We start from the raw sequence: 26,271 nt of genomic DNA on the forward strand, positions 1-26,271 counted from the left end.
ATGACATTTCCAGGTTTTAACCATGGAAACCCTGTTCTAGGACTGAGACCGGGTTTTGAATATAGGCTACTTCATATTAGAACTAGTTAATCAGCAGCTAAATTATTCAGCTAATTTATATTAATCTAATGAGTTTCCTGGTTGCTGAATATTTCATAAGGTCTGTCAAAATATAACAAGTACGGCCCAATAAAATTGTACCTTGATTAATTTGTCATCTGTACAATTGTGAAGGTGACTGAATGTTACAATTAAATGCACTAATTCTGAGTCAAGAAACATTTGTTTAAAATAATATATTTGCCACCCTGATTGGAACATGTAGTTTAAAAATGGCGTCCAATGTTGTTCAAATAGACAGAACAATACAATTTGAAACATTCAACTCAATGATTCTACAAGGTAATAATTCAAATACTAATATTTCAATATTTAATCGCCCCTCACAAAAGAATTGTCTGTAAAATCTCTTTTTAAAGATTTGTGATCTTATAATATACATTTAGATGGTACAATAATGGCTGTTCCAGGGTGAATAATTAGAACGGAATCATCATTTCTGCAGTCATTTATTCCCTTGGGAGTTTAGGGCTGCAATTAGGTTCGGCGTAGCCTAATTCCCAATAGTAATTACATGTGCAATCCATTTAACGTAACTTTAGTTTGCATGTATATTACATGCACTCATATCTCATTAATATCTCATACACATTGTCATCTTACACCATTAGGTTTGTTTAATGCCTATAAGACTCACATAAAGCAATGCAAGCAATTTACCAGCACAAAATGCTGTGCCAAGTATAATACCTCTTTGGACCACACAGAGGCAGTATATATCAACAAAACACTGGAACTGAAAGCCTGATTCTCTTTGTATGTAATATTCATCTACAATAATTTCTCTACTGGGAATTCTTGGTCAATCAATCTTTTCCAAGTCACCATATTTAAACATTCTTTCCTTATTATGCACTTTTTTTCTGTGCACAAGAATAGATTTCTTCTACAGTCAGAGAAAGCAAGTTGTAGAAATCAAAAAAAAAAAAAATGTTCATCCTTTGAATACACAGTGCCTGATTTTTGCATAGATTTAACTGCTCCAATTTCATCCAGCTTAAAAAAAAAAACGTAGGTTGTGAATGTCTTGCTTCATGCGTCATACTAAATTTTCAAAAGCCCTCAGCTAAAGTAATCCATTTTACAGCACATAAAGCTGTAAAGTAATCACTCACCATCATTTAGTATCCCAAAAATGCAATTATGGATTTTCCATTGAACGTCATTTCTTCAGATGTAATATCATGTTGATTTAATATGTTAGGAATTTTGTTAAATGTTCTTGGGTTTGGTCTGAGATCGATGTTTGGATATCACAGCAGCATAATCTCTACCTGAGCGGTAAATGGTGCGCTTCAGGTCAGGTGTAGAGAAATCCACATGAAACAGGCCGAAGCGCACACTGTAGCCATCACTCCACTCAAAGTTATCCAGCAGCGACCAGGCAAAATATCCCTTTACGTTCACTCTATCTTGACTGATAGCTGGAAGACAAACACAACATACAGATCATCCTCAGAACAGAGCTAGTTTATATTTGATTATATATTATTTACCTTATCTAGAGAAACAACTGTTTATTTTCTTCAATAATATTACAACTGATATACTTTTTAAACCTCAAATGCTCATCTTGTCTAGCTCTGCAATGTGAATGCGTACTCTGTGCACTCCGGGTCAATACAGTTAGGGTATGTTGAAAAAAAAAGTGTATAAATAGATTGTTTCGCTAGACCCTTATTCCACGGCTGGGATCGTTTAGACCACTATGAAGCTGCATTGAAACTGTATTTTTAACTTTTAGTCTGTTGAGGACCAATGAAGTCCACTATATGTAGAAAAAAACTTGGAATGTTTTCCTCAAAACACTTAATTTCTTTGCGACTGAAGAAAGAAAGACATGAACATACCGGACAACATACGGGTGAGTAAATTATCAGGACATTTTTATTCTGGAAATGTACTCCCTTTATGTCTTATATTTCATTAATATCGTATACACTGCCCTCCAAACGTTTGGAAACACCCCTGGCAAAGTGTGGTTTTGGACGATATCAGCACAGTGTGAATCATCTTGGGCAATCCTTCAGGAGGCTTGGAGTAATATATCTCAATGTTTGAATTAACTGACAGCTCGGATACCCAGATTATGCAGAGCTGTAATAGCTGCTAATGGTGGATATTTTGATGAATCAAAAATTTACGTTTTTTCTATGTATAAACTGTTTATGTAATAAAATATGTTTTCGTAGTTTGTGTTGTCCCTTATTAGTGCAAAATTATCACAAATTAAAAAGGATTCATGCCAATATTGTCCAAAACCCCACTTTTCTAGGGCGTTTCCAAACTTTTGGAGGGCAGTATATATATTCATACATACATACACATACACGCACAGTCAAGCCCGAAATTATTCATACCCCTGGCAAATTCTGACTTAAAGTTACTTTTATTCAACCAGCAAGATTTTTTTTTTTGACCAGAAATGACACAGGCTTCTCCCAAAATATAATAAGATGATGTACAACAGGCATCATTGTGGAAAAAGATTTGTGAGAAATATTTTTATTTACATTTGAACAAAAAGTGGCATGTCCAAAATTATTAATACCCTTAGCAAACTGTCACAGTCTATAGGAAAATCCAAAGTTCCATACCATTCTAAATAGTCCAAGCTGTTCTAAAGCATCCTAATTACCTTGATTCATTGGGAAGAGCTGTTTTACAGTTTTTTACAGACGCTAGGACACATTTCTCAATACTTAGGTCACTTTTGCAAAATGCACTACAACTACCAAAACACTTTATTCAGGTCTCAAATAAACTCATTCTTCCAGAACAATAGCAAAGGTTGACAGCCGACAAACACACTTTGTCACCCACAAAACAATGACCTAAAAAACACTAACAACATGTAGCATTACGCAGTGTTTTCTTGTGTCAAACAAGGACACATCTCTGTTTTTAATTGCAATATATATTGTTTATAACTGCAATACATGTTACTGGAATGAATCAGACATGATGCAGAATTTGTCAATATTTTATGTTGTTTATTTATTTTTATTTTTTTGCACTAAGTAATTCCAAAATCCAAGCACACCTGTGTAGATGTTCATCTACAATGAGAATCAGCTGTGGCTGGTTAAACTGCATTTTTAGATTTGAAATATGTTTCAATAAAATATTGCTGTTGGATTTTGCTGTCTTATTCAGTTTTGCATTATGTTATTGTTTTGAACATAAGTTTAACTGTTTTGAAAACAGTATGTAAGCACGTGCAAAATGTCCTGTACGTACAAAGATTTTTGGCAGTTGTTGTGTCTGAGTGAGAAAAGAATTCATGAAATTTGAGAGATGTAGTCATTGAATGCATTTTGTGCCAAAACAATGATAACTGATCCTCAGTTTAGACCACATAGACTTCTGTTGTGCTCACTGTGTGAAGAGTTTTGCAAAAGTGACCTAAGTATTGAGAAATGTGTCCTAATGTCTGTAAAAAAACTGTAATCAACTCAACAGGTGAAAAACAGAACCTCTCTCTGCTGTTGGTTTATGGACAGTCATGGGCTGCGCATTGTGGCTGCTCACAAGTCAGGAAAGGGCTATCTAAATGTTTCGAAGTTCCAGTGGCTACAGTGCAAAGTATTATTTAAAAAAATACAAGATGTTCTGCACTGTGAAAAATCTCAGAGGACGTGGTCGGAAGCCAAAAGTGACACCTGTGCTGGCCAAGAGGATAGTGAGAGGGGTTGTCAGGTCGTAACTGCTTGGGAGGCCAGGAAGGAGCTAGGAAAGCTCAGTACAACAGGGTAATTTTAGTTGCCACAGATTTATTGAAGCAAAAGCCACCAACTAGTGTCCATTTAAGTGCAATAATTCCAAAAGAAAAGAAAAACAAAATAAAAAAAACAAAACCACAACAAACAATCACTGAAACTAATCAACACAAAGAAAAAAGCTGTCAGCAGCCAAACCTATAGCTCAAAAGTACTTTGCAGGGGGACTTCGTACAAACTTTAAACATATCTCTCATCAGACATGCACTTTCCAGGATTAACAGATGCAGTTTTCTGTCCCCCAGCCCTCCTCTACAATTTCAAAACACTCAATTTATAGGCAGTTTCCCGCCACACATCCACAGAACGATCCATTCTCATGGGTTAGTACATATCATTTTGTTCATCTCACATAATGCATTTCCTCAAAGTAGAAATACATATAACTCAAACAGGAATACCCCAGCAATGCATTTTCCTTACACAACACATTCACACTGTAACAGACTTAAACATATAACCGATGTGTTATCTCTACATCCAGCACACCCATTCAGAAAATGGAACGATCTTAATTATTGAAGCGTTCTGGTTACGCGCGCTACCAGAGCACTACGTGCACAAACTGGAGATGACAGGTAAAACAAATGGACTACACAACTACTACGACTACACTTAATACATAAAAATCACACAATACAATAAAATGCTTTGAAACACCCATCTCATGTTATTATTGTTTGTACCAACCGTACTAATCACAAAAACACCGCAACACTTACGTTATGCAGACACGGTGAGTGACAATTATAAAGTTTATAGGGATCGTAGTCTTTGAGGCATAATCCATACACATTTCATCAATACTCGTTCAATACGTTTTCAAATCATGCAGCTACAACATAAACATAGCCAAATGCCAGACCGGCGCTTCGGTGATGACGTCATCATTACGATCGTCATCACACACCCCCCCCCCCCCCCTCAAGATAGCCCCTCTTTAAGAGTGGCGTGACAAAAAGTCAGCAGTGATATTCAATTTGCCAGATCTATATTGGACTTTAAACCTAAAAGGTTGGAGGGAAAGATACCATCGTGTAATTCTTGCATTACTGTCTCTCATTTTGTTTAGCCATTGCAGGGCTCTATGATCAGTCTCCAAAACAAAGTCTTTTCCAATAAGATAATATTTCAGAGTGTCCAAAGCCCACTTGATGGCTAATGCCTCTTTCTCAATTGTTGAGTAATTTGTTTCTCTGGGAAACAGTTTTCTACTAATATAGTGTACCGGATGGCGATCTTGTCCCTCGCCTTGCAACAGTACAGCACCTAATCCCAACTCAGACGCATCTGTCTGGACTACAAAAGGGAGGTCAAAATCTGGGCTCTGTAAGATAGGGGACTTACACAAGCAGGATTTTAAGTCTTGAAAAGCTTGCTCACACTCTGGTGTCCACTTGACTCTTACCGGACTACTTTTCCGAGTTAGATCAGTTAGTACTGATGCTCTGCTGGCGAAATTGGGAACAAATCTTCTATACCAGCCAATCAGGCCTAAAAAAGACCTCACACTTTTCTTCGTCGTTGGAGGTGCACATGACAAGATAGCTTCCACCTTATCTACCTGCGGTCTGATGTATCCTCCTCCCAACACAAAACCTAGGTAGATGACTTTTGGCATAGCAATCTGACACTTTTTCGCATTGACGACTAGACCAGCACCTTGAATTCTTTTGAACACTTCAGCAAGATGACCCAGATGTTCTTCCCAAGTAGTACTGAAGATAACGATATCATCAATATAGGCCACAGCAAAGCTGTCCAATCCTCTGAGAACTTGGTCTACCAAAAGCTGAAATGTAGCTGCGGCCCCATGTAAACCAAAGGGCATAAACAGGAAATGGTATAGGCCTGAAGGAACACGGAAAGCAGTAAGTTCTTTAGAGGATTTAGTCAATGGCACTTGCCAGTATCCTTTGCATAAGTCAAGTGTTGTCAAGTACTTGGCTTTGCCCAGACGCTCAATTAGTTCATCAACTCTTGGCATTGGGTACGGGTCAAAAGCGGAGATTGCATTAAGCTTTGAAAAATCCACACAAAATCTGAGTGTACCGTCTTTCTTCGGGACCAAAACCACCGGACTACACCATTCGCTCCTTGATGGTTCTATGATCACTAAGTCCAGCATCACTTTTACTTCCTCCTTTAAGGCCGGAACTAGACGAGCAGGCACTCTACAATGTGTTTGTCTAATGGGCTGTGTCTTAAGAAGCCTAATGTTATGCTGCAGAAGACTCGTTTTACCTGGCTTGTCACTAAACAAACCTTCTGGTACCCGTTTCTGGAATTCTTTCTGCTGCTTGGTTGACAAGTGATCAACTGATGGGAAAGTGAGGGATTCCTTAGTCACTGGGAAGTACTGCTCCTCTACTTCCTCCACCTCATCCACTCTCCTTGCCCACAACTGCTCCGACCATGAACCTTTTCTCTCATACCACGGTCGTAGAAGATTAATATGAAACACTTGATTCTTCTTTCGACGATCAGGCAGAAAGATCTCATAATTGGTGGTGTTCAATTTACGCACTACTTCATATGGCCCTTGCCATTTGGCCAGTAAGCTACTATCTGTAGTTGGAAGCAGGAGTAGGACTTTCTGCCCTGAAGTTAGAGTTCGGTTTCTGCTTGATTGGTCATACCACTGCTTTTGTTGTTGTTGTGCCTTTGTCATGTTAACCCTCACCATCTCTGCCAGGGAGCTCATCTTCTCTCTCATCTTGATGACATAAGATAAGATATTAATACGCTCACTTCCATTATCTGCTTCCCAGGCCTCCTTTAGGACATCCAGCGGCCCACGAACTTGGCGACCATACAGCAACTCAAAGGGCGAATATCCTGTGGATGCCTGTGGGACTTCCCTGTATGCAAACATCAGGTAAGGCAGCCAGTGGTCCCAGTCAGCACCTGTTTCAGACACAAACTTGCGCAGCATTGACTTTAACGTCTGATTAAATCTCTCAACCATTCCGTCAGTCTGAGGATGGTATGGTGTGGTCTGAATAGGATGTATGCGCAGCATAGAATACACTTGCTTGATTTGTTTGGATGTAAAATTTGTTCCCTGATCTGTTATTATTTCCTTGGGTATACCAACCCGTGAAAAAAGCTGAACCAGGGCATTAACAATTTGTCTCGTCTTTATGTTTTTGAGGGGAAATGCTTCAGGGTATCTAGTTGCATAATCTGCAACCACTAAGATATATCGATTCCCTGTATTAGTTCTTTCTAACGGACCAACAATGTCCATAGCAATTCGGGAGAATGGGACCTCAATAACCGGAAGACTGACTAGAGGCACCCTATCACCCTTCTTGGCTGGATTTACCAACTGACACTCTGGACATGATCTGCAAAAATCCATTACATCCATATAAAGCCTTGGCCAATAAAATCTACTGGCAATTCTGGCTAAGGTTTTCTGCTGCCCTAGATGTCCTGCCCACGGCACAGAATGCCCCAACTGCAACACCTTAAGTCTCATTGGTTCTGGAACCACTAACCTCTCTCCCTCATCGCCTTGAACATACAGCCTATCATCTCTAATCACAAAATGATCTTTCTGCTGCAATGTTGATGAAGGGGTCACCTTCCCTACCTTGTCAAACAAAGGTTTCAGCGTTTTATCCTGCCTTTGTAGTTGCACTATATCATGTGGAATATGTTCCAAGTCCTCAGTACAAGGTTTAGGCAACTTTTCAACCATTTCGGTGCCCTCAACTTTTCTTTGCCGTCTCTCTCGTCTAGACTTTCTTATTTTGGGGTACCCATTAAAGGGCAAATTTTGCAAGGAATGCTTACAAGTCTCGTCGTGCTTAGCCTGAGCTCTTGTCACCACTCTGGCTTCAGCGATCTCCCCATCTCTGTGCAAAAGCTCTACCAGCACTGGCACATCCCTACCCAATATCACTGGATAGGGTGACTGCTCTACTATACCAACTGATAGATTGTAGGCCTGATTTTCTATCTCAATAACCAAGTCTGTCTTGGGGTATTCCCTCTCATCCCCATGAATGCAACGAACCCTCACTTTGCCTTGCCTTGTTATATCCACTTCACTCAAGCATTCGGTTCTCACTAGAGTTTGACTTGAACCAGAATCAACCAAAGCTTTGAAGAACTTACTCCCTATCTTCACCTCAATGACTGTATCTCTGTTCAACTCTACCTCACTAAATTCTAGAACCGGTCTTGGCACATAACAAAGGCGAGTGTTGGAAACTTTTTGTACTGGGCAGTCTACTTTTTTATGTCCTGGCTGACCACATGCATGACACACCAATGCAGATTTACCCTTATATCGATTACCTCCACCCTGATGTTTGCTAAAGTCAGTATCAAAACTACTTTGAGGAACAGAAGTACTTGTATTAGGATTAACCAGACCACCACTCAAACCATCCCCAAACTTACCAGTTGGATTGTTGCTGAAGTTGCGCCACCGTCTGGGTTGATACAACGATCGTCTCGCTGCCATAAAGGCCTCTGCCATCTCAGCTGCATGTTTAGATGAAATAGGGTTATTCTGTTTCACCCATGTTCTCGTATCTGGATTGAGTAACTTGAGGAACTGCTCTAACACGATCTGATCGCCAATCTCCTCTTTTGTTCGACGTTTAGGAGTCATCCATTTCTCATATAAATCTTTCAATCTTACTTGCAGCTCTCTTGGTGTCTCGTCCTCCAGGGCACTGTACGATCTGAAACGTTGTCTGTACATCTCATTGTTAATCTCAAACTTATCAAGAATAGCTTGTTTAACATCATCATAATCTAGAGCATCATCCGAATCCATAGCCACATAGGCTGCCCTTGCTTTACCAGATAACAGTGGAAGGAGATGTAACGCCCAATCTTGCCTAGGCCATCGGCATGCATGAGCAATGCGTTCAAACGTTGTTAGACAATGTTCTATATCCTCCTCCTTAGTCCACGGCATCATTCTTGGAGACTGAAAACATGGCTGAGTCGACACCTGAGCTTGCGCTGCTACATCCTGTGCCGGTGCTAATGTCAGATCATCATTTTGACTTAAATGAGGGGTCTGTCGGCTGATCCCGGCAGATGGAGGGCAAAGCGCAGCTGCTGACATAGCAGTAGGTACAGTCGCTCCTTCCCTCGACCGTTGATCTTGCTGTTGTTGATGAACTTCAGTCTGCAGCTGCATAAACTGATGCTGAAGAGTCCGCCATTTATGCTCCTGGCGCTGCACCTCCTTTTCCATTCGATCCTCTCTCTGCTGTTGATTTTGCAGGAACATTTGCAGCATGCCCACAACTGAGCCAGGCATTCCCTCCGAAGACCTCTCTTCAGCCTCCGACTGATCTGGTGGTTCAGCCTCCTCCATAGCTCTTGTCTTATCTTGCTTCTTAGGTGGCATTCTCCTTTAAAAACAGTTTCTACCGCCATTCAACTTGAACAGTCTTAACGTAGAAGACACGCACCTGATGTCTCCAACTTCCATGCACCCCTGTGTACTGGCTTCCTAATGGCTTGGAACCACCGCTGCCACCATATGTCAGGTCGTAACTGCTTGAGAGGCCAGGAAGGAGCTAGGAAAGCTCAGTACAACAGGGTAATTTTAGTTGCCACAGATTTATTGAAGCAAAAGCCACCAACTAGTGTCCATTTAAGTGCAATAATTCCAAAAGAAAAGAAAAACAAAATAAAAAAAACAAAACCACAACAAACAATCACTGAAACTAATCAACACAAAGAAAAAAGCTGTCAGCAGCCAAACCTATAGCGCAAAAGTACTTTGCAGGGGGACTTCGTACAAACTTTAAACATATCTCTCATCAGACATGCACTTTCCAGGATTAACAGATGCAGTTTTCTGTCCCCCAGCCCTCCTCTACAATTTCAAAACACTCAATTTATAGGCAGTTTCCCGCCACACATCCACAGAACGATCCATTCTCATGGGTTAGTACATATCATTTTGTTCATCTCACATAATGCATTTCCTCAAAGTAGAAATACATATAACTCAAACAGGAATACCCCAGCAATGCATTTTCCTTACACAACACATTCACACTGAAACAGACTTAAACATATAACCGATGTGTTATCTCTACATCCAGCACACCCATTCAGAAAATGGAACGATCTTAATTATTGAAGCGTTCTGGTTACGCGCGCTACCAGAGCACTACGTGCACAAACTGGAGATGACAGGTAAAACAAATGGACTACACAACTACTACGACTACACTTAATACATAAAAATCACACAATACAATAAAATGCTTTGAAACACCCATCTCATGTTATTATTGTTTGTACCAACCGTACTAATCACAAAAACACCGCAACACTTACGTTATGCAGACACGGTGAGTGACAATTATAAAGTTTATAGGGATCGTAGTCTTTGAGGCATAATCCATACACATTTCATCAATACTCGTTCAATACGTTTTCAAATCATGCAGCTACAACATAAACATAGCCAAATGCCAGACCGGCGCTTCGGTGATGACGTCATCATTACGATCGTCATCACAGGGGTAAAAAAGAATCCAAGGATCACCACCAAGGCCGCCGCCATCCTGATGAATCCAAGACCAAGGAGGACACCACTTCTCATAATAAGGCACACAAAAGCCCGCTTGGCCTTTGCAAATGCTCGTCTGGACAAAGAAGAAGACTTCTGGTCTTCTGTTTTATGGTCAGATAAAAACAAAAATTGAATTGTTTGGCCACAATGATGTAGCCTTTTTTTGTCGTAAAAAAGGAGAAGCCTTCACTGTGGACACAAGATGAATGGGCAAAAATACCAGTGGACATGCAAAAAGCTGGTCAGCGATTATAGGAAGTGTTTGATTGCTGTATTAGCCAATAAAGTCTTTTCTATTGATTATTGAGAAGGGTATGAATAATTTTGGACATGCCACTACAAGTGCACATTCACTACATTTAACCACAATTTTTTACAATGTTATTATACTCTAACTGTATAAAATGAACTTTGATCAATGTGTAATAAAATACAGTGTGCAGTGTTAATATGACAGTACCTTTACCAACTTCCTGCAGAGTGTCCTTATAGAACTGGGAACGGTCAGTATCTTCTATCTGAACCGGCCCCATCTGTGAAAAGCCATTTTCTGTGATATAAATGGGCAGACTGGTGTACGTATCCTAAAGAAACAAGCAAATGCACGTGATTTTGTTGGTATGCCAATATATATCTCTATATAATAATATAGCCTACATAAAGTGTAGATACTTCAAATAAAATAAAGTACCTTTATATATTTTAGCAATTTACGCAATCCATCAGGAACAACAGCCAACCAGTGCACCCCACATATAGGCCATGATGGGTCAACAACACCCTCTGCCCCCTGATCTCCCTCAAAACTGAGCTCGTTCTTCTTACTGTCGCCATTTAAATCTTTTACTTTCCGAGAGGTGTAATAGTTCAGTGCAAAGAAATCTGCTGTGCCTAGAGGAGAGGGCTCATCCTTTGTGAAGCGTGGTAGCCGTGAGCCCTGCTTGTACCCCAGATCAAAGCTCCTGGTCTCAATCCTGGCCCTCATGGTCTCTGAGTAATCTCCTGTGCAAAACACAGGACAGGCAAACCAGTCCAGAGTGAAGGCCTTGTAGCGCTCAGAGGCTGCAGCATCTTTAGAAGAGCCTGGGTCCAACGCCTCTACCCAGTCACTGTTCAGGGCAAGAGATACTTGCCCTGCTTGTAAAGGCCTGAAATGAGCATTATAAGTATGCCAGGCTTTGGTGTGGGCGCGCAACATGTTATGACCAGCCAAGTAGACTGATATTCCTGGATTTTTGATCCCAGGGGCAAAGATGCCATCCTCGTGGCCCAGCTTGGCACAAACATAGGGCTCATTCACTGTGATCCAGAGCTTCACTCTGTCCCCAAAGGTCTTAAAGCAAAACCTGGCATAACTTTCAAAGATGTCTGCAATCTCTTTCGAGCTCCATCCGCCAAGATCCTGCAAGGCCTGTGGTAAGTCCATGTGGTACAATGTGATCATGGGAGTCACACCACCAGCAATCAAGTCGTCGATCACTTTGTTATAATACGCCACTCCTAAAGGTTATGAAAAAGCATCAAATACAGTTAATAAAACTTCTTTTTTTAAACAACTTTAAGTAAATCGTTCCTCAGAATGTAAAAAAAAAAAAAAAAGTAATGAAAATGGAAATTGTGATCATATTTTTGTTTACTAATTTTGTTGTGTGTTTGTTCGATTTTTTTATGTGTCTATATGTGACCCTGGACCACAAAACCAGTCGTAAGTAGCAATAACCAAAAAAACACTGTATGGGTCAAAATGATCAATTTTTCTTTTATGCTAAAAATCATTAGGATATTATGTAAAGATTTTTTGTAAATTTCCTACTGTAAATATATTAAAACTTATTTTTTGATTAGTAATATGCATTGCTAAGAACTTAATTTGAACAACATTAAAGGTGATTTTCTCAATATTTAGATTTTTTAACACCCTCAGATTTTTAAATTGTTGCATCTCAGCCAAATATTGTCCTGTCCTAACAAGGCTTATTTAAAAAATTGACACTTATAACTGTTTTTTTTTTTGTGGTCCAGGGTCACATATAGTTTTTATTCATTCTTATTTATTAATTTTAGTCTATTAATTTGATTTTAGTACATCAAGTTAAACTAAACACGTAAACTAAACGTGTCAAGTTGCTCTGGCAGCTAACTGAAATAAAATAAGTTTAAGTTTTTTAATTAATTATTTGATTTTAGTTAATGCTCATTTTGTTTTAAGTAATGAAAATGTGTGTATTTTCAGTTAATGGCACTTCTCTATTGTGATGTTTGAGTCCAACAGCTTCACAAATGAGTAAAAATAAACAGCAGATTTGTCAATTTTATTTTGTCCATTGGAAATTGATTCAATTTTTTGTCGTTTGCTAATTTCTGCAATTTCATTCTATTCCATAAAATATAAGAATTATCAATTTCATTTCAATTTTAAAAATTATAAAATGTGTAAAACAATTATTCCTAGTTAAAAAAAAAAATTAAATAATAATAATTCAACAAAACAAACACCCAAGGGTTGCTTCTTTGTTTACTCAAACTTTGTTGAACTCTTGAACTTAAGGTAAAAGCAGTTTTACTCAGTTTTCATAATTTCCTGTTCCCACTGGTGAATATTTATCCTATTTGTGACCCTGGACCACAAAACCTGTCTTGAGTAGCACCCGTGTATTTGTAGCTATAGCCAAAAAAAAAAAAAAAAAAACATTGTATAAGTCAAATTTATCAATTTTCCATTAGGATTCATTGGGATCATTAGGATATTAAGTAAAGATCATGTTCCATGAAGATATTTTGTAAATTTTCTACCGTAAATATATCAAAACATAATTTCGGATTAGTAATATGCATTGCTAAAAACCTAATTTGGACAACTTTAAAGAAGATTTTCTCAGTATTTTTTTTTTTTTTTTTTTTTTGCACCCTCAGATTTTCAAATAGTTATATCTCAGACAAATATTGTCCTACCATAACATACACCAATGGAACGCTTATTTATTAATTTTTCAGATGATGTATAAATCTCAATTTAAAAAATGGACCTTTATGACTGGTTTTGTGGTCTAGGGTCACATTTAGATAAATCCCTATTTTATTTTACTTTTAGTGAAAAGTTACTATTTCAAAGTATCATTTTCAGCATTTGTATATCAGTTTAGCACAGGGAAATAACAAAAGATCGGCTTTGGTCTTTGACTCCTCTGAACCTCAAACTATGAGTGTAATTTTTTCCAGAGCACCTTTTGGATTGACATGATTTGTGGTTCCGTCGGGAAGGAGCCGTGACCAGGATATGGACAGACGGTAATGGGTAAGTCCAAGCTGTCGGATACATTTCAGGTCCTCTTCCCAGAGCTGATAGCTGTTACAGGCTACATCTCCAGTATGGTCTTCAAACACCCGTCCTTTGGCATGACAGAATGTGTCCCATATGCTGGGGCCTCTACCATCCATATCCCAACCACCTGCAAGATAGTTAGGAAATTCATCTGAAAGTTTAGACCTACATAACATAATCACATTTCATTTTTGCATGGTATTATAAGGTACTTTAAAGTATAGGCCGACCATATAATTACCATAGTAAATATCTAAAAGAAACTATGATATTATGATATCACATTAAAAACATTGTAATACCATCGTACTTTCTGTACTGAGCAACTTGTGATTCCAGTTTAGATAAAAAAAAGTCGAGAACCACTTTCCCGTTTTAGTGTGCTGTGTGGAATACCATAGTAAAAACGAGGACTAGTGTAAACTTCACCTTCTATTTGATAAGCAGCAGTCGCAGCTCCCCACGCAAAGTCGTGTGGAAATACGGTAACATCTAGTCCAGACATTTATGGAGAACGATAATGAAGGGGGAAACTACAAAACGTTATCGCAGTGCTGAAAGGACTAAATCAAATACTTGCTAATATATCTTCTGCTTTAGTTCTTCTTCTTCTTCTTTTAAGTTTTATGGCGGATTGCATTCATGACACATCAGGTGCATACCGCCACCTACTGTATCGGAGTATGTAGCATGAATTATATCTTTCCACTTTATACAGATTAAAAAAAAAAAAAAAAAAAAAAAAAAATATTTAATCCGTGACCAAATATTATTTCCTATATCCTATAATATACCCCTGTATCCTTCAGATATTCCAAAACAGCATCCTGTACATCTTTAACCCTTTCTCCTGTTGTTCCCAAAATACCCTCAAGGTTCCAGTTTCTTCCTGTCTGATTAATCTTTTGCTTTAATCTAATCCTCTCTTCCCAATACTTCCCACAGTGCAACAGTATATGTTCTACATCTTCTGTAATTTTACATTCCATACATTCATTTGATTTACTTTTACCTAACAAAAACAATGTTTTATTTAACCCAGTGTGGTCAAATCTCATCCTGGTTAAAACTGACTCCTCCCTTCTATTCCTTCCATTCACACCCTGTGCATTGATAGATTTCTGTATACTATAATATTTCCTTCCACTCTTATCTGTGTCCCACCTCTCTTGCCATTTCTTCTTCATTTCTTTTTTAATTATTGTCTTAACTTCTCCTTTACCAAAAGGAATATTTATAGTATCGCTCATCTTGGTTGATTTCTTTGCTATTTTGTCTGCCTTCTCATTTCCTTTTACATTTACATGAGCAGGTACCCAGCAGAATCTCACATCTATCTGTAGGCTCCATAATCTAAATAAATTTTGATGGATCTCTAGCATCAAGTCTTCTCTGCTAGACTTCATATTTTGAATACTATATATAGCTGCTATAGAATCCACACAAAATACCACTCTATCTGGTTTTACTTCCTCCACCCACTGCAACCCTACAATAATCGCCATCATCTCTGCCGTATAAACTGATAATTGATCGGGTAGTCTTTTCCCAATACTTACATTCAGTGTTGGTATATGTATTCCTATGCCTACTCTATTTTCTTCATCTTTGGATCCATCTGTATAAATATCTAGATAACTGTAAAATGTATTTTTAATGTATTGACTTGCCATATATCCTTTCTCACTCTCTTCCCATTTATTCTTTAGTTCCATTATATTTAAATCTACATTAGTTTTAGGAAACAACCAAATAGGGATATTACTAATAGGAGTAGGATTGTTAAACCAGATACTGTCTAGTCTATATTCATCTGATTTAGCCTTTATTGCCCATCCAAAGCCGTTACCTTGAAAAGAGTTATACTCCCAACATTCTTTAATAACACTATTGGTGGGATTTTTATCACCACAACCACGTAAACGACACCAGTATGTAAGCATTAGTTTGTCTCTTCTTAAATCTAAGGGCATTTCTCCTAACTCTACCTGGATTGCCTTAGTTGGTGTTGATCTCATCGTACCAGAACAAATCCTCAAAGCTTTATTAATAACTCTATCCATTTTCATTAAATGTGTTTTAGCTGCTGCTCCATAAACAAAACATCCATAATCTATTGTTGATCTCATTAGAGCCCTATACACATACATTAATGATTGTTTATCTGCTCCCCAATCTTTTCCAGCTAATGCTCTCATTAAGTTTATAACTTTCCTACATTTTGATTCCACCTTTTCCATATGTACTTTCCATGTTCCTTTTTGATCTAACCACATACCTAAATATTTAAAACAATCTACTGTTTCCATATTTTGACCATATAACTTCAATTCCTGTTTGCATATCCCTTTCTTCCTGGTAAATAACATATGGCAAGATTTACTTGGAGAAATCTTAAAACCCCAATTATATGACCATTGTTCTACTTTTTTAACTGCTTCCTTAATTATACTCATCACACCAGTGGGATCTCGTCCTCTTACCCAAATGGCCCCATCATCTGCATACAAAGCTGACCCAACTCTTCTATCCAAGTTCATAAAAATATCATTAATCATAACATTAAATAACACTGGGCTTATGACGCTCCCTTGTGGAATTCCATTACTAATTTCAAATTCCTCAGATACTTCTAATCCTACTTTAACTCTAAATCTTCTTTCTGATAAAAAATCTAAGACCCAATTATAAAACCTACCTCTTATTCCAATCTCATTTAGTTTAATTAATAATCCTTCTCTCCACATAGAGTCGTAAGCCTTTTCAATGTCAAAAAATACAATATTCATTAATTGTTTCATTTTAAATGTTTTCTCTATCTCATTACTTACTTTCACAACAGCATCCATTGTAGAGCGTCCTTTCCTGAATCCACTTTGGTATGGCGCATATATACCTCTATATTCAAGGAAATAATTAAGTCTTCTGACTAAAATCTTCTCCATCCACTTGCATAGATGTGATGTTAGGGCAATGGGTCTGTAGTTGCCAGCATTATTAGAATCCTTTCCAGGCTTTTTAAAAGGCAATATCAATGCTCTCTTCCAACTTTTTGCCATTTTCCCTTCTTCCCATATCTTATTAAATAAATATAATATTATCTCTAAAAAGTTTTCTGGTAATCTTTGAAACATGATATAACTTAATTGATCTTCTCCTGTAGCAGTATTTCTGACATCATTTAATACTATCATTATTTCATTCATATTAATTCCTTCATCCATGATACTCATCACATTATTTATTTTCTTAAAAAGTACATCCCTATTTTCATTTAAGATTTTTTCTTTATTTTGTCTGTGAATATCATCTAAATGATCTCCACTATGTACACTAGCAAACTTCTTTCCTAATAAATTTGCCTTTTCTTTATCTGTTATTGCCATTATTCCTGCATCCTCTAATACTGGTATTTTATTATACACTTTATTCCCACTCATTTTCTTCAGCATTGACCAAATCTCTCCTACTTGAACTTCTTTACCAATAGTTGAACAGTAATTCCTCCATGCATTTCGTTTACTATTCTTAATTTCTCTCCGAACTTGAGCCTTTTTCCTCTGATAATTAATTAAATTTTCTTGGTTCAAGTTATTTCTTAATATTCTCAAAGCATTATTTCGTTCTTTTATCAGTTCTGTACATTTATCATTCCACCATGGAACTGTTTTCCTTTTTCCACCTACTGCTTTAATTGGTATGCTATTTAGAGCTGCATTTAGAATTGATTGTGTAACTTCAGCTGTACATTCCTCAATATCACCCTCCATTGAAATTAAACCTGCTGATTCACAGCATATTTTTTTAAATTTTTCCCAGTCAGCTTTTGTAAAATCCCATTTCTTATGACTAGGCCTTTCTTGGATATCTATTTCAACATTCATAGAACAAATTATTGGAAAGTGATCACTTCCAATACTTGTATTGTCTTTAATATTCCACTCACAAGAATTTGCCAGATTATTAGAAACTAGGGTAAGATCAATACAAGACATTGTGTTAGAACGAATGTCAATTCTTGTGCCATTTCCATTATTAAGGCAAACTAACTGCCTAACATCCATCAATTCTTCTACTACTTCCCCATTATTATCTGTATGCTTACTTCCCCAAAGGCTATTATGTGCATTGAAGTCTCCGCACCATATTTCTTTCCTATTTCCTTTTGTTCTATTTATGTTCACTAAAGCATCTAGGCTTAAATTTTTACAAGGATTATAAAAGTTGATAACTACCAGGTTTCCATCTGATTTATATACTTCAATAATTACACATTCTATTTCTATTGAAATTGCTATTCTTTTAAATGATATCCCATCTCTAACAAATGTTGCACAACCTCCACCCTGTCTTCCATCTCTATCAAATCTGACAGACTCAAATCCAGGTATAATAAAATCAAGATGTGGTTGAAGCCAAGTTTCCTGAATGCAAATAATATCAGGTTGAACTTTAGATTCTGCTACAAACTTTTTAAATTCTTGACCATTTGCAATCAAGCTTCTAGCATTCCATTGTAAGAGGTGGAATACCATCGATTAAGTAATATTCTGAGATCCTCCATCATTATTAGTACTCAACATGCCATGTATATCTTCAGCTTTTACATCTTTAATGCCTAGAAACTCTTCTGCAGCTTCCACCACTGTCTTGATTTTATCGCTTTTTCTCTCTTGTCGTGTTGCAACATTAATAACTTTACATATAAAAGCTATAAAGCTTTTCTTTTCTACAATCAAGGTGTTCTCCTCAACTTTACACTTATGGTTGCATGGCCGTTGTGGAGGTGCTGATCTTCCTGACAGATTTCTTCCTATGTCTGGACTCTGTGGTACTGCATATCTGGTATTGCCATCCAAGTGTTCCTGATGTATTGGTTTATTTTGTTTGTTTCCATAATTATCAACACCCTTTAATGCCTCTGCATATGTAACCTTATTCATAACTTTGTATCTTTGTATTTCTTTAGCTTGTTTCTGAACCACACATCCAGCATATGCAGCACTATGCTCACCTCCACAGTTACAGCACTTTAACTTAGCATCCTTTTCACATTTGCCATAGTCATGCTCTCCTCCACATTTTGCACATCTTTGTCTCCATTTGCACTGTTGCACTGTATGTCCCATTCTCTGACATTTGAAACACCTTAATGGTTGTGGAATGTATTCCCTCACTTTGTATTTGATCCAACCCATTTGGACTTCATTAGGCATTATCTTTTCAAAAACAAGCATTACAGACAGGCTATCTGATTTAACACCACCTTTATTCATTTGCAGTCTTTTGGCTTCTATTATATTCCCACCTTGAATCTCTTTCTTCACATCTTCCATAGACATTTCCATAGGTACATTTGAGATCACTCCTCTTAACTTTGCTGCCATTCCTGGTACATGGACTTCAATCTTTCCACCCCCTAGACTACTCATTTTCAGAATCTTCTCCTGTTGTTTCTTATTTACTGCTGAAATTAGAATTCTTCTGCTATTCAGCAATTTAGCATATTTTATTTTGCCTATTTCCTTCTCAATCGCTTTAGTTATCTGTACTGGATGAAAATGTCCTTTATCATTACTAAGTGTAACAATAACTTTCCACTCTTCCTGTTTGTCATCATCAATCCTGCTGTTTTCACTGTGTTTAGCTCTGATTTTTTTGCTAGTTTGTCTTGGGGTGCTTTCTCCTCCACTACTTGCTTCAGACCATGCTTTTTTCCTTGCCTTTTTTGTTTTATTAACCTCCATTTCTAAAGGCCACTCGTCACCATCACCATCGGAATCATAATCCATTGCTACACTCACGATACAGTTTGATTACAATCCTTCTGCTTTAGTTTCGATAAAAGCGCCGCTTTTAACTCAGCGCTGGACGTCAAGACGCTCTGCGCGTTACGTCATCACGCACCTCCGCGTTACATGTAAAAGTTACATTTTATTTTATTTTTTATATTTTTTAAAATACATCTTACAGAAGACAGCGCATGGTTTTAGTTAAAACTGAAATTATACAAATTTACAACATTTTAATATTTTCACTAGTGGCTAAACATGTTTATAATGGGGCAGCCGTGGCCTAATGGTTAGAGATTCGGACTTGTAACCCAAAAGGTTGCAGGTTCGAGTCTCAGGTCCGGCAGGGATTGTAGGTGGAGGGAGTGAATGTACAGCACTCTCTCCACCCTCAATACCACGACTGAGGTGAGTCCCTTGAGCAAGGCACCGATCCCCCAACTGCTCCCCGGGCGCCGCAGCAATGGCTGCCCACTGCTCCGGGTGTGTGTTCACGGTGTGTGTGTGTTCACTACTGTGTGTGTGCACTTGGATGGGTTAAATGCAGAGCACAAATTCCTTGTATGGGTCACCATACTTGGCCTCACTCACCCCCTTTCCTTTCCTTTCCTTTCCTAATGATTTGTATCAATCTGTAAAAGTGTTTACCGCTTCTTAAGTTTCGTAAAAAAAATTATAAAAAGCAAATAATACCAATGGAATGAAAACTGAATGGCCCAAGGACAAAGACATTTGACCTGCATGCGGTGCAGTCCTTTTTACACACGTCTTCTGTATTGTCTCCTATCAAAATGACAATATGAGAAAGATTGATGCTCCCATTGGAAACAGAGACATCTCCACTCTGTTCAGTGTCACAAACGCTGCACACAAGGCATTGTTCTCTTCAGGTTCTTCTGTTATGAAAGCGCATCTACCTTGTTTTTACTACTGCAAACCTGTCTGAACTTGTTTTTAGCACAGCAGTATAAAGAGAGCCTTTTGTGAGGGCCTTTAGCATTGTGTTGCATTTTGTTTTGTGGTTTTGTAAAGCAAAGCTGTAATGTTAAAGGAAATAGATGTCCTTTTTTACAGTAGGCCAACGACAGAAGTGGATCAGTTATATTTTAGTCCCATTTTAATCACATTTTTATTTTGTGTAATTTACTTAAATCTTGAATAGTCATGTGGTGTTACAAGTTTTTTTTTTTTTTTTTTTTTTTACAAATTTATATAGTGTACACTACCAGTCAAAATTTTTTGAAAAGTAAGATTTTAATGTTAGCAAATATAGCAAAAGCAGTAATATTGTGAAATATTTTTACTATTTAAAATAACTGCTTTCTATTTGAATATTTTTTCAAATTTAATTTATTTCTGTGATCAAAGCTGAATTTTTAGCATCATTACATCTTCAGTCTTCAGTGTCACATGATCCTTCAGAAATCACTCTAATATGTTGATTTGCTGTTCAAGAAACATTTATTATTATTATTATTATTATTATTATTATTATTATTATTATTATTATTATTATTATGGTCATCAGTATTTAAATCAGTAATTTGTTTTCAGGATTCTTTGATGAGAATTTTTTTGTAGTATAAACTATACAATTTAAAAGCTTGGAGTCAGTATTTATTTATTTATTTTGGAAAATAAATTATTGAAATTAATACTTTTAATTAGCAAGGATGCTTTAAATTGATCAAAAGTGATGATAAAGACATTTATAATGTTACAAAAGATTTCTATTTCAGATAAATGCTTTTCTTCTGAACTTTCTATTAATCAAAGAAACCTGAAAAGATTCCACTCAGCTGTTTTCAACGTAATAATAATAATAACAGATGTTTTTTGAGTAGCAAATCAAAATATTAGATATTAATTTCTGAAGGATCTTGTGACTGGAGTAATGCTGAAAATTCAGTTTTGAAATCACAGGAATAAATTACATTTTAAAATATATTCAAATAGAAAACATTTATTTTAAAAGTAAAAATATGTCAACATGTTACAGTTGTTGCTGTTCTTTGGATCAAATAAATGCAGGCTCGGTGAGCAGAAGAGACTTCTTTAAAAAAACATTAAAAAAACGTATTGTTCAAAAACTTTTGACTGGTAGTATATCTCAATTCAGTGATCTCTGAAAATGTTGGCCAGTTGTAAACACTGACAATTTTAACAAGTTTAAATGTTTAAATATTTTTTTTTAATATTTATATATAATTTTAAATTAAAATGTTTTTTTGTTTTTGTTTTTGTTAAGCAAGCAGAAATGATGCTGTAAAAACACTGAACATTAGTGAGCATTCACACTCGTACATAAGCAAAATGAATAAGTGGATGAATAAAATTAATAAATTGATAAAAAGCATAGGAAAGCAGACTAAAACCTTATAACAGATAAAATAAAATAAAATAGCTTTAAGAATCTGTTACTTTTTTATTACAACTTAAAACACATTAGTGAGCATTCATACTCGTGAATAAGCAAAATTAATAAATGAATGAATAAAATAAATAAATAAATAATCAAATTAAATATATTTATTAAAATAGCTGAATAAATATTAAATAAAATGGAAAACACTAAAAAGCACAGAAAAGCAGCCTAAAACCGTATAACAAATAAAATAAAATAAAATTGCTTTAAGAATCTGTTACTTTTTTATTACAACTTAAAACAAATTAGTGAGCATTCACACTGGCAAATAAGCAAAATTAATTAATGAATAAAAGAAATAAATAAATAATACAATTAAATATATTTATTAAAATAACTGAATAAATATTAAATTAAATGGACAACACTGAAAAGCATAGGAAAGCAGACTAAAACCTTAGAAGAAATAAAAAAAATAGCTTTAAGAATCTATCACTTTTTTATTACAACTTTAAAACAAATTAGTGAGCATTCACACTCGTAAATAAGTAAATAAGTAAATAACTCGTTAATACATGAATAAATAAAATAAATTAATAAATAATACAATTAAATATATTTATTAAAATAACTGAATAAATATTACATAAAATGGAAAACACTGAAAAGCACAGAAAAGCAGACTAAAACCTTATAACAAATAAAATAAAATAAAATAAAATTGCTTTAAGAATCTGTTACTTTTTTTATTACAACTTAAAACAAACTAGTGAGCATTCACACTCATAAATAAGCTAAATAAATACATGAATAAATAAAATAAATTAATAAATAATGAAATTAAATATATTTATTAAAATAACTGAATAAATATTAAATAAAATGGACAACACTGAAAAGCACAGAAAAGCAGACTAAAACCTTAGAAGAAATAAAAAAAATAGCTTTAAGAAACTATCACTTTTTTATTACAACTTAAAACAAATTAGTGAGCATTCACACTCGTAAATAAGTAAATAAGTAAATAAGTAAATAACTCGTTAATACATGAATAAATAAAATAAATTAATAAATAATACAATTATATATATTTATTAAAATAACTGAATAAATATTACATAAAATGGAAAACACTGAAAAGCACAGAAAAGCAGACTAAAACCTTATAACAAATAAAATAAAATAAAATAAAATTGCTTTAAGAATCTGTTACTTTTTATTACAACTTAAAACAAATTAGTGAGCATTCACACTCGTAAATAATCTAAATTAATAAATGAATGAATAAAATAAATTAATAAATAATGAAATTAAATATATTTATTAAAATAACTGAATAAATATTAAATAAAATGGACAACACTGAAAAGCACAGAAAATCAGACTTAAACCTTAGAATAAATAAAATAAATAAAATTGCTTTAAGAATCTGTTACTTATACAACTTAAAACAAACTAGTGAGCATTCACACTTGAAAATAAGCTAAATTAATTAATGAATAAAAGAGATAAATAAAGAAATAATACAATTAAATATATTTATTAAAATAACTGAATAAATATTAAATAAAATGGACAACACTGAAAAGCACAGAAAAGCAGACTAAAACCTTAGAAGAAATAAAAAAAAATAGCTTTAAGAATCTATCACTTTTTTATTACAACTTAAAACAAATTAGTGAGCATTCACACTCGTAAATAAGTAAATAAGTAAATAACTCGTTAATACATGAATAAATAAAATAAATTAATAAATAATACAATTATATATATTTATTAAAATAACTGAATAAATATTACATAAAATGGAAAACACTGAAAAGCACAGAAAAGCAGACTAAAACCTTATAACAAATAAAATAAAATAAAATTGCTTTAAGAATCTGTTACTTTTTATTACAACTTAAAACAAATTAGTGAGCATTCACACTCGTAAATAATCTAAATTAATAAATGAATGAATAAAATAAATTAATAAATAATGAAATTAAATATATTTATTAAAATAACTGAATAAATATTAAATAAAATGGAAAACACTAAAAAGCACAGAAAAGCAGACTAAAACCTTATAACAAATAAAATAAAATAAAATTGCTTTAAGAATCTGTTACTTTTTTATTACAACTTAAAACAAACTAGTGAGCATTCACACTTGCAAATAAGTAAAATTAATTAATGAATAAAAGAGATAAATAAATAAATAATACAATTAAATATATTTATTAAAATAACTGAATAAATATTAAATTAAATTGACAACACTGAAAAGCATAGGAAAGCAGACTAAAACCTTAGAAGAAATAAAATAAAATTGCTGTCACGTTTTTATTAGAACTTAAAACAAATAAATTTGAGAAGTGAGTCTACCTCTTTCCAAAAGTGTGACTGACAGAGTAGGAGAAGAGCCCAAAAACTTCAATGGATAAAAAATTACTAAACAAATAAAAAACACTGAGGATATATTCCATAGACATTTTTGAAAGTGTCAATGTAATCAAATATGTTTTAAGTAGAAGGATCGGGCAACAGCACTATTTGACTGAAGGGATCAGTGTTGACTGGAGTTCAGACCAAACCTATGATGACGTCAGGGGAGGAAATGGAACATGGAGCCCGGGGCTCAGAGAACAGCAACACACTCCGCGATGGACTGAACGGCGCTGGATACGTTCACGCTTTTGCCATCTGAACCGACTGCAAGGATCGCACTTAGGGGCTCCGCGTTACGCATTCCGCTTGGGTCTTTCGAAAAGCGTTTTTTTTTTTTTTTACCGTCGTGGTCGGTAGCTGCATTGAAGCCTGTGTGGAACAGTCGCAAAGTGAAAACCAACTTTACGCATTCAGTTTCTCAAGAATGGTTTTATTGTTGGACACGCGGATATATGGCGTTTATTGAGCTGTGTTATGGAATCGTAGACTAACCACCATCTAGAAACTCTTTCGCTTTCTTTTGGAGTCCAAATGTGCAATGAGATGAAAAGTTTTGTGACCAGATTTTTTTGACTTTGTGCGACTGTTATCTTGGGATGGTTGCAGCTGTCTCTTGCTTGGAGGAGCGAGATCTCCACTTTGACTGGAAACAAAGAAAATGTAGCGACTTAAAGTGGAGCTCCTTCGCGTGAAACAGTGGAAACTTGCGTAAAATCAACTGGAAAGGGCTTGAGTTAAGTTGTAACATGAATCTTACGGAAAACAAAGGAGGATACTCGACCGCTGCGTTTCGGACCTCTTAAATGTGGACAGGGCAAAACCATGATAAATCGAGCCATCTAATGTTGCGTCGAGTCAATATTTTGACCATGACTTAAAAGGAGTGCTGACCTGCGTCTCTGCTTGATGGCTTTTCACGAATAATCGTCGTGTTTAGATGTAAACACCCACAACGAAAGGCTTTCTGTGCTATTTATATGCTAATCTAACCCCCTCTTCTTGCCGTGTGAATATCAACGAAGGCAGGAGTAATGTCGGTGGGCGCTACTTGCGTCCTTTTACTGGCTTTTGTGCTGCTCAGAAGCTCGAGCTCTGCAGGATCGACTGAATGTAAATCATACGATGAACGCTCCAGGAGTGCGATGAAAAGCTCTCCGTCTGGGGCCACATTGGACAGAAAAGTGGTTTGCAGTAACATGGAGCTCCATCAGGTGCCTTCACCCGAATCTTTTCCCAACAGAACAGTCTCACTGTAAGTCAACACTACTTTACCATACATGAACCCTTTTAACATTGTCATATATCCCAGAAATGTCCTTTAACAGATATCAAAAGGGTCAATTTTTTTGCATTCTGTTCCTTCTGAGAAAACTTTGGAAACACAAAACCTAGTTGAAGTGTTTTAAGTGAGTTTTTAAGTCATACAGATCAAGCTGTGACTTAAATTGTATTATTTTTCATGTGTGAACCTGGACCACAAAACCAGTTTAAAGTAGTACTAGTAAATGTAGCAATAGCCAAAAATACATTGTATGGGTCAAAATGATCAATTTTTCTTTTATGCCAAAAATCATCAGGATATTAAGTAAAGATCATGATCCATGAAGATATTTTGTAAATTTCCTACTGTAAATATATCACAACTTAATTACTGATGAGTAATATGCATTGCTAAGAACTTAATTTGGACAACTTTTAAAGGCGATTTTCTCAATTTTGCACCATCAGCTTTTCAAAAAGTTGTATCTTTGTCAAATATTGTCCTATATTGGCCTAACAAACCATACATCAATCAAAAGCTTATTTGTGACCCTGGACCACAAAACCAGTCTTAAGTCGCTGGGGTATATTTGTAGCAATAGCCATAAATACATGGTATGGGTCAAAATTATTGATTT

General features: G+C 35.6%; 2 protein-coding genes across 2 annotated transcripts in view; one reads left to right on the plus strand and one right to left on the minus strand.

The window, feature by feature from the left end:
* Positions 1-415: 415 nt before the first annotated feature.
* On the minus strand, positions 416-14,383 carry gba3 (glucosidase, beta, acid 3). Its single transcript, XM_073836978.1, has 5 exons — positions 14,213-14,383; positions 13,686-13,910; positions 11,153-11,961; positions 10,922-11,045; positions 416-1,544 (listed from the first exon to the last, which is right to left on the minus strand). Exons 1-5 carry the CDS (start codon positions 14,286-14,288, stop codon positions 1,333-1,335), a joined length of 1,446 nt encoding a protein of 481 aa, XP_073693079.1. The 5' UTR covers positions 14,289-14,383; the 3' UTR covers positions 416-1,332.
* Positions 14,384-24,648: 10,265 nt separating this feature from the next.
* The window catches only part of adgra3 (adhesion G protein-coupled receptor A3), a 77,963-nt gene continuing 76,340 nt past the window's right edge, over positions 24,649-26,271 (plus strand). Inside the window, exon 1 of the mRNA XM_073836821.1 lies at positions 24,649-25,625. Coding sequence (XP_073692922.1) covers positions 25,405-25,625 — 221 coding nt within the window. The 5' untranslated portion in view covers positions 24,649-25,404. The remainder of the gene's footprint in view (positions 25,626-26,271) is intronic.

This window comes from Garra rufa, chromosome 3 (genome assembly GCF_049309525.1).
Source record: "Garra rufa chromosome 3, GarRuf1.0, whole genome shotgun sequence".
Taxonomy (NCBI): domain Eukaryota; kingdom Metazoa; phylum Chordata; class Actinopteri; order Cypriniformes; family Cyprinidae; genus Garra; species Garra rufa.

Coding starts and splice junctions, on each gene's coding strand:
- gba3 (XM_073836978.1), bottom strand. CDS start 14,288: ATGTCTGGACTAGATGTTACCGTATTTCCACACGACTTTGCGTGGGGA. Junction 13,911..14,212: donor TGCTGCTTATCAAATAGAAG/GTGAAGTTTACA, acceptor ACTATCTTGCAG/GTGGTTGGGATATGGATGGT. Junction 1,545..10,921: donor TCTGCAGGAAGTTGGTAAAG/GTACTGTCATAT, acceptor TTTGTCTTCCAG/CTATCAGTCAAGATAGAGTG.